The sequence below is a fragment of the Glycine max genome, chromosome 20 (assembly GCF_000004515.6).
Source record: "Glycine max cultivar Williams 82 chromosome 20, Glycine_max_v4.0, whole genome shotgun sequence".
NCBI classification, from domain to species: Eukaryota; Viridiplantae; Streptophyta; class Magnoliopsida; order Fabales; family Fabaceae; genus Glycine; species Glycine max.
In genome coordinates this window covers 35,692,595-35,705,729 of record NC_038256.2, presented here as the reverse complement: position 1 = coordinate 35,705,729, position 13,135 = coordinate 35,692,595, and the positions used below count along the sequence as shown (strand labels likewise).

The 13,135-nt window shown below is 32.3% G+C and overlaps 1 protein-coding gene across 1 annotated transcript; it reads right to left on the bottom strand.

The window, feature by feature from the left end:
* Window positions 1-7,426: 7,426 nt before the first annotated feature.
* Window positions 7,427-9,467, bottom strand: LOC100816997 (3-ketoacyl-CoA synthase 6). The gene has a single exon (XM_003555853.4). It carries the CDS (start codon window positions 9,331-9,333, stop codon window positions 7,843-7,845), a length of 1,491 nt encoding a protein of 496 aa, XP_003555901.1. The 5' UTR covers window positions 9,334-9,467; the 3' UTR covers window positions 7,427-7,842.
* Between the last annotated feature and the right edge of the window lie 3,668 nt (window positions 9,468-13,135).

Sequence of the window (13,135 nt, the reverse complement as noted above, 5' to 3'; positions counted from 1 at the left end):
AAACAACTGATTTAATGACAATTACTTCGTCAAAATAACAACATCCACGTCTACTAAGCCCGAAAATAAACATACTAAGCCATTGGATCCACGGTTGGCAGAAAGGTCCAATGACCAAACGCAGTGGGCTGATGCCGGGTGTCCGTACGATTTATGAACCACCCTACACACCTAGCAAAAAAAGCACAAGAACAGTTTTGATATTTTTAAAAAATGTTAGGTGCAGCAGTATTATTGTTGATGCACCCACCATTTTTTAAAATGTCAAAACTGTTCCTGCACTTTCTTCGCATTTATATTGGGTGTGCATAAGGGTGGTCCATAAATAGTACGGACCAAGTTAATCCATAAGATTGATACGGGTCAAGTTAATCCGTATGTTGATATTAAGCATACGGATCAAGTTGATCCATAAAAAACTTACAGATTAGGAGTATTTTAGTCTTTTTCTCTTAAGGATTGGGTGCGTAATAATACTGGGTGCACCTAGTATCAGCCAACGCAGTGTTAAAACCCCCAAAAAGAGACAAACGAAGTGTAGTGTTGGGCTACTGTTTTGGGAGTTTCTGTTTCTTTTTTGGGCCTCAATTACTTGAAATGTTGAAAGACAAACGAAACAATAGAACAAAATATCATTCTTCAACGCTTTGCGGCTTCTATATTCTAGTCAATGAAGATATCAAATCCTTTTCCAGTGGGGTGCCCAAAATTTATGGATTCATACTCTCACAGTCTCACTGGATGGACATTAGGGAAACACAGCTCTTACTTTCCCTTGACAATCTTAACATACCTAAATAAATATCATCAAGTACCCTAACTACCAAGACAATTTATCACAGTAAAACGCAACATGGTTGCAAATAATACCAAAAAAAAAAAAAACTTTTTAGTGCTGATTTGTTTTTCTCCTCTGCAGCCTTTCCTTTTCTTCTTATAACTAGTAACTCTGGTGTTTGTTTTCTTCAGGACTTAGCTTTTTTTTTACAAGTCATTTGGACCACAGCGGTAATAATGATGAGTTGAAGACAAAAAAGTTGATCACAATTCACAACGTTAAAGCAATCTAGAACTCCTTACTTCATTTTGATGTAACTATTAAGCGCCACAGATTATGTCCTTTCCAGCCATTAGTAGTGTCTATTAAAAGTTAATATATTCATAAATTAATACCTATCTCATATCTGGTAGTTTACACGAAAGTCTATGTAACTTAATTTGTAGCTTCTTGACTGCATTCTCTAAAGACACACACACACAGTAAATCTATCGAACGAGAAAGTCTTTCTTATGTAAAAAATACTAACCACTAAATCTTAAGTCATTATTCGATCTTAAATAACTTCATTTATGATTAAGTTACTCATCTCTCGTATAAAAATAACTTTATTTAATACATGCATGTCCTCTCTGTATGTATATAAATAATAATAATGTGTGGTATTAATGGAGCCCCTTGCTGGCCTCTTTAATTATGAATAACATTTACTTGGCTGAAAAAGACTTGAGGATCCATACAGTCTGCGACTGCCATACTTTATAGTAACTGCATGCGGAGCGAAGCGAGTTAGCCACACGGAAAGTCCTGAGAAAGTTATCTATGATTCAACAAAAGAGTTTAATCATTATCCTAGTATAAAACACTTTTCTACTATTATTCAATCGTAATCATAATTTATCGTTAATATAATTTTTATTAACCATTATAAAAATTAATAAATTTATCTTCATACTAAATTAGATAAGTTTTATATTGTCAGATATAATTCTTTTAGAAAATGCCATATCTGTTGGTTTAGAGTCCCGACAAAAGGGTACATTTAAATAAACCCCAATAGAAAGTGTAAAAGGTGGTGTTGATTTTCAATTTCAACAACCAAATCTAACATGCCCAAGAAAACCCAACTGGCGAATGGCGATGCACCAAGAAAATCACAATAAAAATTTATGATCTGCTAGACCCACATGGCATATTAAAAACATATATACTGCAGTAGTATATTATATAATGAGCTACCTTAGGGTGTTTGGTCTAAGGTATTTGGTTTGACCGTTTTTTATTTTTATTTTTACTGATAATAGAAAATAGTGATAAAAATGTGTTTGGTTGAATTTTTAATATTCAATGAAAATGAAAACTAGAAACAACCAGAAAATAAAAATAATAAAATCTCGTTTTCAATGTGTTTTCAGTTGAAGAAAGAAAATTCATTTTGGATAAAATAAAAATACAATGACAACTAAAAATACAAAAAAGACAATAAGTTAATATATCATAAATTTTCAGAATTTTTATTTTTTAAAAACAGAAAATAAAAAGTCAAATAAAATATATTTTCAAAATTTTAATATTTTAAAAATTAAAACAATTTAAAAAAAATAAAAACAAAAAATAAAAATATAAATCCAACACACTCTTAACTATCCGAGAGAGGCATGTCATTTCCATATATACATCTGAAACCCAATATGAACCGATCATTGTCAGTTACTTTTGTATTTCCTTTAATTCATGCATATTGCAAGCCCTATAGGCAATAACTACCAACACATTGGGCCAGCACCCTGCACAATTCCTCAGTCAAACTGTGTCGACTATAACCATCCTTTATGACCTTGTTGTGGAAGAATATCTTGAACCTTTGCACTTAAAGGTTGTGAATGCTTATCAACTCAAAATGGTTCTCACTAGAATGGAAACTTAAAATAGTCTGTTATGAGTATATAAATAGGGGACTAATAATCACACAATGAGAGATAACAAAATAGTCAAAAATACATAAAGACAAAATTGGAGAGTGCGAGATACGGTGAAGACGTGTGACTGTGAGAACAATGTATAATTCACCTATATTTACCTTCTTATGGTAAATCTGTAGTGGACGTAGCCCATTTTTGGGTGAACCACGTTGATAGGACCCTTACACATGTAAATTTGTTGTGTATAAAGCTTTATCATTTCTTTCTATTATTCTTAGCTCGTTTATATTGTCCTTGAATACTTAAGTTTACATGATTTTTCTACAAACTAGTATATAGAGTAGTTATGATTTGATTGTTTGTGATGGTTAGTTTTTTTTTAATCGCTTTGGCTTCAAATTGAGTAGATATAACTTTTATTTATTTATTTACGCAGTTTGTTCTCAAGAAAATGAATTCAGAACATTTATTTTGATTAGGTATCCTTTACTGAAAGCTCAAGTTTTGTATGACATCCGTGAGAATGAGCGGTAAATGCTGATTTTGAATATTTAATATAATTATATATTTAAGATTTAAGTTCAAGATAATTATTTAATTAGCTGAAAAATCTTGTGTCAATTAATCAACACGTTTGATGGTGTTTGGTAAATGAAATTTAGAAAAGTGATCGAAAAAAATTATCTGTTTATTCTTTGTTAAATATAATTATAAGTGTTATTTATTTTCTTATATTTTGATGCTTTTATTTTTAGGTAATTTAGAAGGGAAATTGAAGATAAATGGATTAATTAAGAAAAGATAATAAAAAGCCCAAGAATAGAGCTTTTAAAAGCATTGAGCCCATCTAGACATCCATCCCACGTATAAATGTTTAGAGAAAGAGAATTGTGGAATTGTACAATTAAAATTTGTAAAATATGATAGTTGGATTACAAAATGTGCAATTAAGCTAAGGTAATTTGAAGAACCGATGTTTAGTTGGATGTGCGTAGTTATGTTTATTGCTCAGACCTTATTTGGTTATATCATGTAGTGGTTTATAGCTAAGTCTAAAATAAAGAACGTACTATATATGATTAGTTTCTTTTAGCAATCTAATTATGAAACATAAGAACACGATCATAACTTTCATTCTTTCTTTCGATCTCTTTTATGGTGGATTTCAATTAAGGATCAATCATCCTTCTTGTCTCATTAAGCTTGCTTGGTGATGACAATGAGATGGAGGGGGAGAGTGTAAGTATTAGCTCTAGCTAATCATTTGTCCATATCCGCACAAATATATGTTAAACGAATAAGGACAAATCGAAGGACATATATGAGCCCTAATTCAACCCAGCTAGCTTAAAATTAATTTTAATAATTTGAGTTTAAAAATTTTAGTTCAATTTATTGTAAGAACTTGTTTAGATTATATTTTAAATCCTTTTAGTATCTTATATTCTTTTAAAATTTAAACCTTTTTTAAATAATTCACTCTTATATTATTAGTCCAAGTCCTTATTTTTAAATAAAAACTTTTTTAAAAACTACTCTCATCTTAATTAAGTCACATGATTATTTTGATGTTGAGTATTTTTTTCTTTCTTATGTCCGCATCAGCAAGGCAAAGATGAAATTTTCAGCTACTAAAATAAAAGTTTCAAATGACATGCTAACAAGGACATTGCATGACACTTAATGTTCCACCTCATAATCTACTAATAATATCACGAATGTCTATCGACGTATAATGTAAGATGATAAATGGAATACATTTTCAAAACTATTTTCTCAATTTTTCTTCATTCAAACACTAACTCGCTAGTAGTACCTTATACTCACATGATGAATTCAGTTCCCCCCACAAAATTATTATTGTTCATGTATTAGGAAGGAGACTTAGTTCAAGAGCATTTAAGTGTAAAGTGTAATATGTCAAACTAGGTCAAGTGCTAACACTTATAAACGAACGCATCGTAGCTAGTCAATTCGATATTCTCACAGGAGCATATCGTATGCGATTTGACCCGTTGCTTCAATCCTCGCGTATAGTGGGCTGTCTAACTGACAATCATAAACTACTCGGTTGATACCTGAGGTATGAGACGAAAGAACGGGGTAGGTCGACCAAATTCCTAGACAAAAAATTGACCAAGGGGACAAAAGGGATACACAATCCTGAATGGGTGAGCAAAAAGACTAAATTCCAAGATATGGTTGGCTACCATATGACTAAGGGACTAAAAGAGTAGAGTCCCATAGTCTCAAGTGGATGAATAAAAAGAGTCTAAGTTATAGGAAATGATCGGCCACCATATATGACCGAGGGAACCAAAGGAATACAATTATCATAACTCCTTAAACTTCTAAATTCTGTTTCACTTTTCACTTACTCTAATAAGTAATAAGTACTTAATTTCTGACGAAAGAATTGTCATTTAATTACAATCCATGAATGCCCCAAGAGAAAACAGACAAAAGAAATTAAGAAGTGGTTCATAATAATTTCTGCATGTGCTGATTGTACTTATTTCCCGATCAATCAAATTCAAATCGAGCTATAAATATGGCATGATCCATCAATAGCCAAGTGTTTATCCTGCTAGCTAGCTGAATCTAAACAGCTGTTCTTACAGCTGTTCAATAAGTATGCTGGAATAAATTGGTAATTTAACGTTGTAGAGTCATTTATTATTCCGTAAAAAGTTAAAAAAGAGAGTCTAACCCACCAAAACGGCATTAATGGACATGAGGAACGACATAACATGATTTTGATGGCCTTTGGTTTTAAGTATTGGTGATGCCCCGCGGCCTCAGACTGAGACCCTGCCAGTTCATACCCATAATGGCGTCAGTCACATTCTTGAACTAACAAAGTTGTATTAATTTCAATCATGTTTGTTTTGGCTTTCTTCTAGTCCCTCTGATCTCATGTATTAATCACTTTTAACCGAATCATTAAAATTAAGGAAGGAAAGTTAAATTATTAAATATGTCTGAAAATAAAATAAATTTTTAATTATGTCCTAACATAATTACACATTCAATTAATTTTACTAATAATTAAATCATCTCACAAAAGGTTATGATAGAGTAATACCAGAGACAGAAAAGGAGAATGAAATACTTGAAGAGGTACTTATATTTTCATTAATTGTATAGAGTGAGAAGAGTGGGTAAATGATGTATGAAAATAGACTTTCTTAATAATAAAGTGTTGAGAATAATATAAAGAACAATAATAAAAAATTATTATTAATAAATTAATTGATAACTTATAAATAAGATTAAGTATTTTTTTAAAAATATAACCAATATATAAGATAAGAGGGAGTAAGGAGGGAGTATTTCTGTTACCCAACTTACTGGCCCTTTGCCATCTTTTATTAGTCTTGAAAGGTTTGGTAGATGGATCGTCAAGTTTAATTTTCACCATCTCTAATTTGTATGCAAGTACTAGTACGTAACTTACCCTGATTTCCTTATCCCCATTATAGTTACCTTCTTGCCCCCCACAAAGATAAAAAAGAATAGCCATGATATAACATTCAAAGAGATATGCCTGCTTAATAAAAGGAAAAAAGATCATAAACGATAGGGCTGGTGAGTATTCCAAATATAAAATATTTTACTTTAATTAGTTAGTGATCATTGCTTCCTGCTTACAGAAAACAGAAAATTATGAGACAAATAACCAATCAAATCGTGTCACTGATTTCAATGTCCAATCATATAGCACTTACGTCTTCGCTACTTATTTCTTTCTTTCGTAATATAGTAATAGTACATAATTTACTTATCCATGCAATTAATTTCTTTTTGACAAGAATCATAGCGATAGTTGTCTGTGTATAATAGAATGTCAAAATGCATTCAAAGTTGACTGTTCACTATCTCCTTCCATTAATACTCAGAAGCATGCAATGTTGAAAACTTCTAATTAAATATACAATTGTCCATATAGCTAGTAACAAAATTAATCAACATCTATCAAGTAAATTTCTGTCAAAATCTCCAGATAATTAAGAATTAATATAAAAGACCCCCTTTGTGTGAGAAAGAGGTTGAAGTACTGCCAGTAGCAGCTGATATTCTGTGTAGCTAGCTGCTTCAGTTAGCGTGTCCAGCGAAATAATCAAATGCTTTCATGAGTATTTACCATTTTCTGCGGATTTATATATATGATCCTATATATATGCCCCTATTGGAGTCCCACCTCTTCTATTTAATTCTCATTTTCACGTAAACTCATAAATAAATGTTTCATCTGATATTCCCCAACGTTACCTTTCTTGAGCCCAAAATACTAATAAAAAGATGTTCATAACCACCATCCCCCCCAATAACCAATCATGGACACCGTCAACAAATCCTATTGCCAACAGTGACAAAAACCAGAGAGTAAAGCAAGGGAACCATCAATTTAATGCATGCACACTACCAAACGCCAGCAATTGAAAACAACCACATCGGAAGAAAACGATAACCTGCCAACTGCATATTTGAATGATAGTATTTTATGATTGTTAATGGTAGGTGTTTCTAATCAATAGGAGTAGCAGGCTAGGCGCCATTATTTTAGCGCACAGTCAGAAAAAGGCAATTATTACGATTTCTTAAATGTAACATTCCTCACACACAACCTGACAAATCTTATTGCTAAATACTACATTTTGGTCATGCTAATGAAACTTTAATTTAATGATATGATCTCGCTGACAAGACAACAACAACAACAAAGAAAATAAGCACTTCTTACAATATTTCAAGTCCTAATTACAAGCTTTCCAATAATAGTGCAAGCAAATACAAACTTGAAATTGAAACTGTGTTTCCCTTACATGTTGCACAAATTCATGAATAAACACATAGACCCCCCCCTCCCCGTCGGCGATCTCTGTGCTAATTCACAAGAGGCCCATGTAATTGTTTGGAAAATAAACAGAAAAAAGTAAAAGAAAGATATATATGAAAAGTGGGATATGATGATATGATATGATAAAATAACCAATATGACTGACAAATGAGAGATTTGTGGTACGGCTACAGTAAGCAGAAAGAGAAGGGTTATGAAAAGAACTCATCTATTTTTTTTTTTTCATAACTGGAACCAAAGTAATAACCAATTTTCTTTATCTTCTTGAACAATTCTCCATCCTAGAGCTTAACGATCTCAGGAATATGGACCGGGTAACGATCAATGCAATCAGCCCAAGGCCCATCAACCGGTGTCTTAATGCTTCTGTTGCACTTCCACACAGCACTGTTGCATTTAAACCCACTCCCGAACGCTATCTGCCACACCCTATCACCCTTCTTCATCCTTCCCTTGGACTCAATGTAGTTGAGCTCATACCACAGCGAAGAAGAGGAAGTGTTCCCAAACCTGTGAAGGGTCATTCTAGATGCCTCAACATGTTCAGCCGAAAGCTGAAGATTCTTCTGCAGCTCATCAATCACAGCACGCCCACCAGCATGGATGCAGAAGTGCTCAAAGGCTTGTTTGAAGTCAGGAATATAAGGCTTCCATTTGGGGTTGAAGATTTTCCTCCCAATGAGAGTGAGAAGGAAGAGCAACTGCTCCGAAGCCGGAAGCACGAGAGGACCCATGGTAGTAATGTTAGACTTGAGAGCCTCACCTGCAATAGCCATGAGATCCTTCTGAAGGGAAATCCCCACTTTACCTTCTTTGTCTTCCTCCTCAAAAACACAACGGTAGGCTTTATCATCAGCACCTTTGTGAGTGCGAACAACGTGCACCAACCTGTACTTGGCTCTCCTGCGTTCGGAGGTTCGGTTCGACAACAGAATAGCAGCACCCCCCATTCGGAAAAGGCAATTCGGAAGAAGCATGGCTCTCTCTTTACCTTGGTAGTAGTTAGGGGTTATGATCTCGGTGCTCACAACGACGGCGTTTGAGTTAGGGTGAACCTGGAGAAGGTCACGTGCCAAGTCAACGGATATCAAACCAGCACTGCAGCCCATGCCGGAGAGGTTGAAGCTCTTGATGTTACTCCTGAGCTTGTACTTGTTGATGACCATGGCAGACAAAGAAGGAGTGGGAGAAAAAAGGCTGCAGTTCACAATGAGAATGTCTATGTCCTTAGGTTTGAGACCAGTTTTGGTGAACAAAGAATCCATGGCGGAGAAGATAACAAGCTCAGCTTCTCCTCTGGCGGCCTCCATGGTGGGTTTGGGAGGGATGTAGTGGATTGCGGGAGGGAGACATGTTTCTTCACCGAGACCGGAACGTTCGAGAATACGCATTTGGAACTCGACGCTCTTAGGGTTGTCTTTAAGGATGAGCCGGGAGTGTTCCATGAAGGTTGCGAAGGGGACACGGCAAGTGACGGGAGGCTTGAAGCAGGCGTAGTCGACGAGGTAGATGGTGCGGGGCTTGGACATGAAATAGACGGTGGAGATGAAGATGATGAGGAAGGAGGAGCAGAGGATTTGGACAAGGTCAAAGTGGAGGGAGTGCCAGAGCTTCAGGATCTCGTCTGGGCCTAAGCGTAGAACCTCGATAAAGATGGAGATCATGATGGGGATCAGAGTCAGGCTCAGAATGTGGTTCACTAGGTATTGGTAACCTAGTTTCACGTACTTGAGCTTCACCGAGTTTGACAAGTCCTGCAAGATTGGAGGCATCTTGTTAAATCTGTAATTTGGTTCGGTTGAGAAAGAGAAGATCGAGAAGAATGGTGCTTGAATGATAATAACTCAGTGTAGGGGTGGTGAGGTTTTAAAGGCCAAGGGACCCTAAGGTCTGAACGGGGCAGATGAGAGGTATTAATGTAAGACTTCACGTCACTCAACGCTCACTTAACTTGGTATTAATTTTCATAACTCCACCCCTTCCACATCTAACTAAACCCTAACACCCGTAAACATACTTTTATTTCTTCTCTTCCTTTCATCATTAAATTTGTGCTTTCAAAGGGAAATTGGGACACGGCCTTCTTTGCAATTGCAACTACTTCTATATCTCTCCTCTCCGTACGTGCGTCTGTGTGATCTTATAACAATGATAATAAAACACAAACCAAAAAAAGTGCACCCACACCTCAATCTCATGGATCCAAACGAAAAAAAATTAAAATAAAACCATGTGTCAGATCAACGCCGAAAGTTTCATTAAACATGGATTTAGTTACATTTAAATACGTTCACATGTAGATACAACGTACTTCCAAAATGAGATAACTTATTAATTAGGCTTTCGTGTGGCTGAGGCAAATATACACAATTTTTTTAAAGGAAAATGCTGTCTTGTACGAATTGGTTTTGCATCAACTGTGATTTCTACCAAAACCTATTTTATATTTATGAAAAAAGTTAATTAATATATATATTTTTTAAAAATAATATTAAGTCACGTTTCTAGTCGTTTGGTTTTGTGTTTATGCTATTTGTACCCAATAGCATTGCTCAGTTTTTAACATATTTTCTTTTATTATATATTATTTTTACACAAATCTTATAAAAAATAATTTTAGGCTATCTTATAATGAAAAAATTATTTACTGATTTATTTTGTTCACAATTATTTTTTAAATTAATTATATAAATTTTATTGTGTTAGCTAAAAAATAATTTTAAAATTATGTTTAGTTTGAATTATATAAAAATATTTTTGTATTGAAAAATATGTTGCATACAAACAAAATATCATGAAAACAAATTTATTCGTAACGTAATGCTTACCTTTTTAAAATGAATCATCTTTTAGTACAAAAAGATGTGCTGTTATGATTAATTCATACTTATTTATCCTTATCATTTTTAGAAAAAAAGAAGAAGAAGCTGATATTGTCTAATTATAACGTCTTTGAAGTGATTGCCTTGGATTTATTTATTTAATTTTATCATAACATCAATGGAAAACAGTCATAAACTTTATTATTGATTATTCATCTTTATAAAAAAAAATAACACATATAAAGATTCTACACTACATACATATCATTTTAGACATGCTATGCGTTAAAACTTTACATTCCACTCTGGATTAACATCAATGTTGCCAAAGTCCATCTAAGGATAAATAGATAACATTGACTATTCAAAGGTTGTCAACAGTCAAGCATTGACTATTCGTTCATTTAATAATTTATAACGAGTATTGTATCTTACTGATTTAATGCACTCACCTTAACTAGTTATTCATTTGTCAATCTTACTCCTTTTATTAGTGGAACATATGAATGACAACCATCAATCATAATAAGTTCGAGCCTATAGAGCAAGGGGAGTAAGAGATACTAATATTATCGACGATAAATATTAATTTATTATTATTTTTTTAAAATATCACTGGAAAAATTTAAACTCACAATTTATTTTCTTTTTTTTTTCTTCATTCACTTTTTTTGTTTTTATATTTTTAACTCCTGATCAATCATGTATATCTCAATATCATTATATGTTTGTAATTAGAGGTTTAATATAATTTCGACATCTATATGTATTAAATTAAAAATATTTATAGAAAAAATTAATTCCCTAAACTAAATACATTTTAATATTTTCAGGAATTAGTCCTACTTCCGGTTAATTTGTGGATATCCGGAATTAAAAAAGGATTTGTGAGACTTTAAGTTCTCCGTACCCTTCTAAATTTTGTCTTTGTTCTTGGATTGGGGATTATGACGAGGTTGAATTCAAATTTAAATCTGAAAATAAAAACAACCGCTTTCGTACACTGAAATAAATAAGTACTGTACTGATAAAATAAATAAATAAGTACTGCTATATACTACATATAGCAACAGTCAACGGACAGACAAACCGCGTATTATAATTGCGAAAGTATATAGGAAAAAAGTTATAAGGGTATTATTTACAAGTGCAACTGTGCAAGAAAGATAAACATAGAGGGATAAAAAAAATAAAAATAAATTAAAGAGAGAAAAATCGGTAAATATGGTTATTTTTTATCAAAAAATTGGTAAATATGATGAGAAATGAAAAAAAACAAGATAAAAAAGAGAGTGGAAATAAAATGATACAGAAGCTGATTGTACGAATATAATAACCTAACTAAGTATATATTATAGAAAGAGATGAAATGTTTATTGTTACATCATTCACATCTTGTCAAAAAAATTTGCTTAGATAAGTACTGTGCATGACATTAAGCAGCGTATAGTAAACGGATGCTCATGTTGTATATATTGTTGTTATTCCCTTATTATCCTTTTTCTCAACCTTTTTTATTTGTGACAAGTAGCATTTTGACATGCAGAGTTTCAATGGGCAGCAGAAAATCGAAGGAAGATTTGTTGGTTAAGTTGGTGTAAATTGAACTGTTGAGTGTAAACAGTGCAGTCCAAAATATTAGCTAGCTATCAACACCAAAAAATATTAGCTAGCTATAGGGAAGACCATAACTTGAGTTTGTTTGAAGCTCAAGATTGAAGGTTATTACAGCTCATCGATCAACACCTCTCTTATTCCACAAGTTTTTTTTATATATACACCCACGAAAATGAAATAATTGTTTTTCAGCCTGGCATATGCAGCGGTGGATAAATCCTTAAAGGTTTGTTAGGAGAATATATATATATATATATATATATATATATATATATATATATATATATATATATATATATATATATATATATAGGGAGAGAGAGAGAGAGAGAGAGAAAATAATTAAAATATTACATCAGAATCATAAAAACCATTTATTAAATGAAAATAATTATTCTATAAGCTTCTGAAACAAAAGAGGATTTCATTAAAATTGCAATTAAATATAATAAAAGATAGTTAGGAGCTAGTGCATATATTAGAGGGTTTGAAACAATTTATGTAAAATTTATTTAGACTTAATTAGTTATACAAATATTCTATAAGCTTTTTTTTTTATTCAGAATCAAATTAAATTGTGAACTTATGAAAACTCTCCTAAGTTAATAAACTCTTATTTTAACAAATGAGATATGTAGCATACTTTTTAATATATTTTTTCTTTTTTATTGATTAAAATTAATAGAAGAAATGAGATTTAAAAAATATTTCTAATAAATTTTAAATAATAATAATTAGTAAATAACATATTAAAAAGAATCTCGCAAGTATTCTCTCAATAAATACTCAATTAAGCTATTACGTAAACATGCCTATGGTATCATACATCATCTTACGTGTTAGTACATGATTATTAATAAATAAGATTGATCCATATTTTAATTTTCTATTACTTGTACATACGTATTTTTAAGCCTATTTGTATATATTTATATAATACAGGCTTTTAGAAAATATATATATAATATTTTTAGTTTATTAATACACAATGAATATGACGGGTGGATGATCAATGTTTGGTCTCTCAAACTTTTATTTTTTGAAGTCGATCGGTTTCCCAAACTTAATTAGTGTATTAATTGTAGAAATTTGTTTTCTTTTAATAAACTAGAAACCGACAAAAGTATGAGGCGAA

What these genes read in the sequence shown, in the direction of transcription:
- LOC100816997 (XM_003555853.4), bottom strand. Translation starts at nt 9,333, where the DNA reads ATGCCTCCAATCTTGCAGGACTTGTCAAACTCGGTGAAGCTCAAGTAC.